Source organism: Crocodylus porosus, unplaced genomic scaffold (genome assembly GCF_001723895.1).
Source record: "Crocodylus porosus isolate Cpor-Errol unplaced genomic scaffold, CroPor_comp1, whole genome shotgun sequence".
In the NCBI taxonomy this organism is placed as follows: Eukaryota; Metazoa; Chordata; order Crocodylia; family Crocodylidae; genus Crocodylus; species Crocodylus porosus.
In genome coordinates, this window is record NW_017728891.1 from 1 (window position 1) to 2,102 (window position 2,102).

At 67.4% G+C, this 2,102-nt stretch overlaps 1 protein-coding gene across 1 annotated transcript; it reads left to right on the forward strand.

Moving 5' to 3' along the window:
• Positions 1 to 393: 393 nt before the first annotated feature.
• WNT1 (Wnt family member 1) lies at positions 394 to 1,460 on the forward strand (the record flags this gene model as incomplete). The annotated part of the gene is made up of 1 exon (XM_019555173.1): positions 394 to 1,460. A coding segment is annotated over one exon (555 nt), but the record flags the coding sequence as incomplete, so codon positions are not given.
• Between the last annotated feature and the right edge of the window lie 642 nt (positions 1,461 to 2,102).

A 2,102-nucleotide genomic window follows, 5' to 3' on the forward strand; every position in this document is an offset into this window, starting at 1 on the left:
GGGGGGGGGGGGCACGTGTGAGCACACGCAGGCGTGCACACCTCTACCTGCCTGTACAGGTGCGGGCTGGGGAAAGGGCTTTGCACCCTGGGTGCTGGTACCCGTGGGAGGCACAAAGTGCTGCGTCAGCTCCTGGAGGAGCCCCAGCCTCAGCATAGCAGGGTGGGGGCGCGGGTGCTGGCTCTGCCCCGCTCCGGGGGGGCTGCGGCGTTCCCCCAGGTGCCAGCTGTGCCAGGAGCAGGCTCCTGCTCCCATCCCCACAACACCTGACCTGAGCCAGCCCTTGCGACCCAGGGCACCAGCTAGGCCCGGCTGGGGGGGAATACACATCTAGCGCCCCTTGGGGGGGGATCCCGGTGGGTGGAAACTCCCCCGGGGCCCTGCTGGGGGAAGCTCCTGGCACCGGGTCCTGGCAGGCATGGGCGAGGGGCCACGTCACGACGTGGCCGTCCCTTGCAGACGGTGTTTTCGGAGATGCGGCAGGAGTGCAAGTGCCACGGCATGTCAGGCTCGTGCACGGTGCGGACGTGCTGGATGCGGCTGCCCACCTTCCGCACGGTGGGCGACTTCCTGAAGGACCGCTTCGACGGCGCCTCCCGCGTCGTCTACGGCAACAAGGGCAGCAACCGGGCGTCCCGCGTGGAGCTGCATCACCTGGAGCCCGAGAACCCGGCCCACAAGCCGCCCTCGCCCCACGACCTCGTCTACTTTGAGAAGTCGCCCAACTTCTGCACCTACAGCGGTCGCACGGGCACAGCCGGCACGGCCGGGCGCTCCTGCAACAGCTCCTCGCCCGCGCTGGACGGCTGCGAGCTGCTGTGCTGCGGCCGCGGCTACCGCACCCGGACGCAGCGGGTCACCGAACGCTGCAACTGCACCTTCCACTGGTGCTGCCACGTCAGCTGCTTGAACTGCACCAACACCCAAGTGCTGCATGAGTGCTTGTGAGCGGGCAGCACCTGGAGCCCCCTGCCCCGCCGAGACCCCCCGCTCCCCTTTACGGCAGCCCCAGGGCCCTGGAAGCAGACCCATTTCCCTGCCCCGCTCCGGCACGGCAAAGCCTGGGGGGGGCGGGGGGAAGCACAGACACATGGGGACGGCCCGGCACAGTGCGGGGCATCCTCCGTAGAGCCAACGGGGAGCAACCCTGGCACCGTAGCGGGGCCAGGTGGGCAAAAGGGACCAGGCCGGCAGCTTCCTCATGCATCCCCGCTGCTCTACAACCCTGGCCGAAGGGGGGGTCCTGGCTCCACAGCCCAAGACACGGGGGCAGGGGGGAGAGCCCAGAGAGAAGCCCCTCTGAGGTCAAGATTTGAACCAGTGCCCAGGACAGGGGGCGGCTCAGCAGCCCCCTGCCCCTGTCCCCCCAGCCAGATGCTCCCCGCTCTTCCTCTGCTGCACGTGCGGGAAGCTGAAGGGTGCCTGGACAATGACACGCTGCACCGGTGTTTGCAGCCGGCGCCGGGGCCTCGCACGGCTTTGCCAGGACAACATCCAACCCATAGCCTGGCTCTGCCCAGGGGCCGCGGGAGTGACGCACTGAGATGCGGGGGGGGTCTCTGCTCGCCTGCACATACACTATTTATTGGGACTGGGTTTGTATCGCCTCGGTGACCCCTGCTCTTAAACACTCCCAAGTGCTGGATCCGGCCGTGCCCCTTCCTGCCCTGTGAGCACTGAGGACGTGGCTGCTTCATTACAGATAAACCTGTAGGCTCCTAGAGAAGAATAAAGTCTATTTTTATCAAGAGCGAGGAGTGGAGCATCACTGGGGCGGGATGGGGGTGGGGGGTGGGATGGTGCTTTGCAGAGGCGACAGCAGTGCTGGGGTGGGAGCAGCCCCCAGCCCAGGGACCCGCAGCCTGGAGCTGCCCCGGCTCCAGGAACAGCGGTGCCCCCATGTCCCCCTCCCCAGCCTCCCTGCCACCCCCATGCACAGGGTATCGGAGATGGGAGCAGAAGCCAAACAAACCCTGACCCTTGAGGCCTCTACAGAGCCGAGCTCCCGACTCCTGGGTCCCGCGGGCAGCCGGATGGCACCGTGGCCAATGCCAGGAACAATCCTCCCTCCCCTATGGTGCCAGCTGCCTCCCACGCTGTGG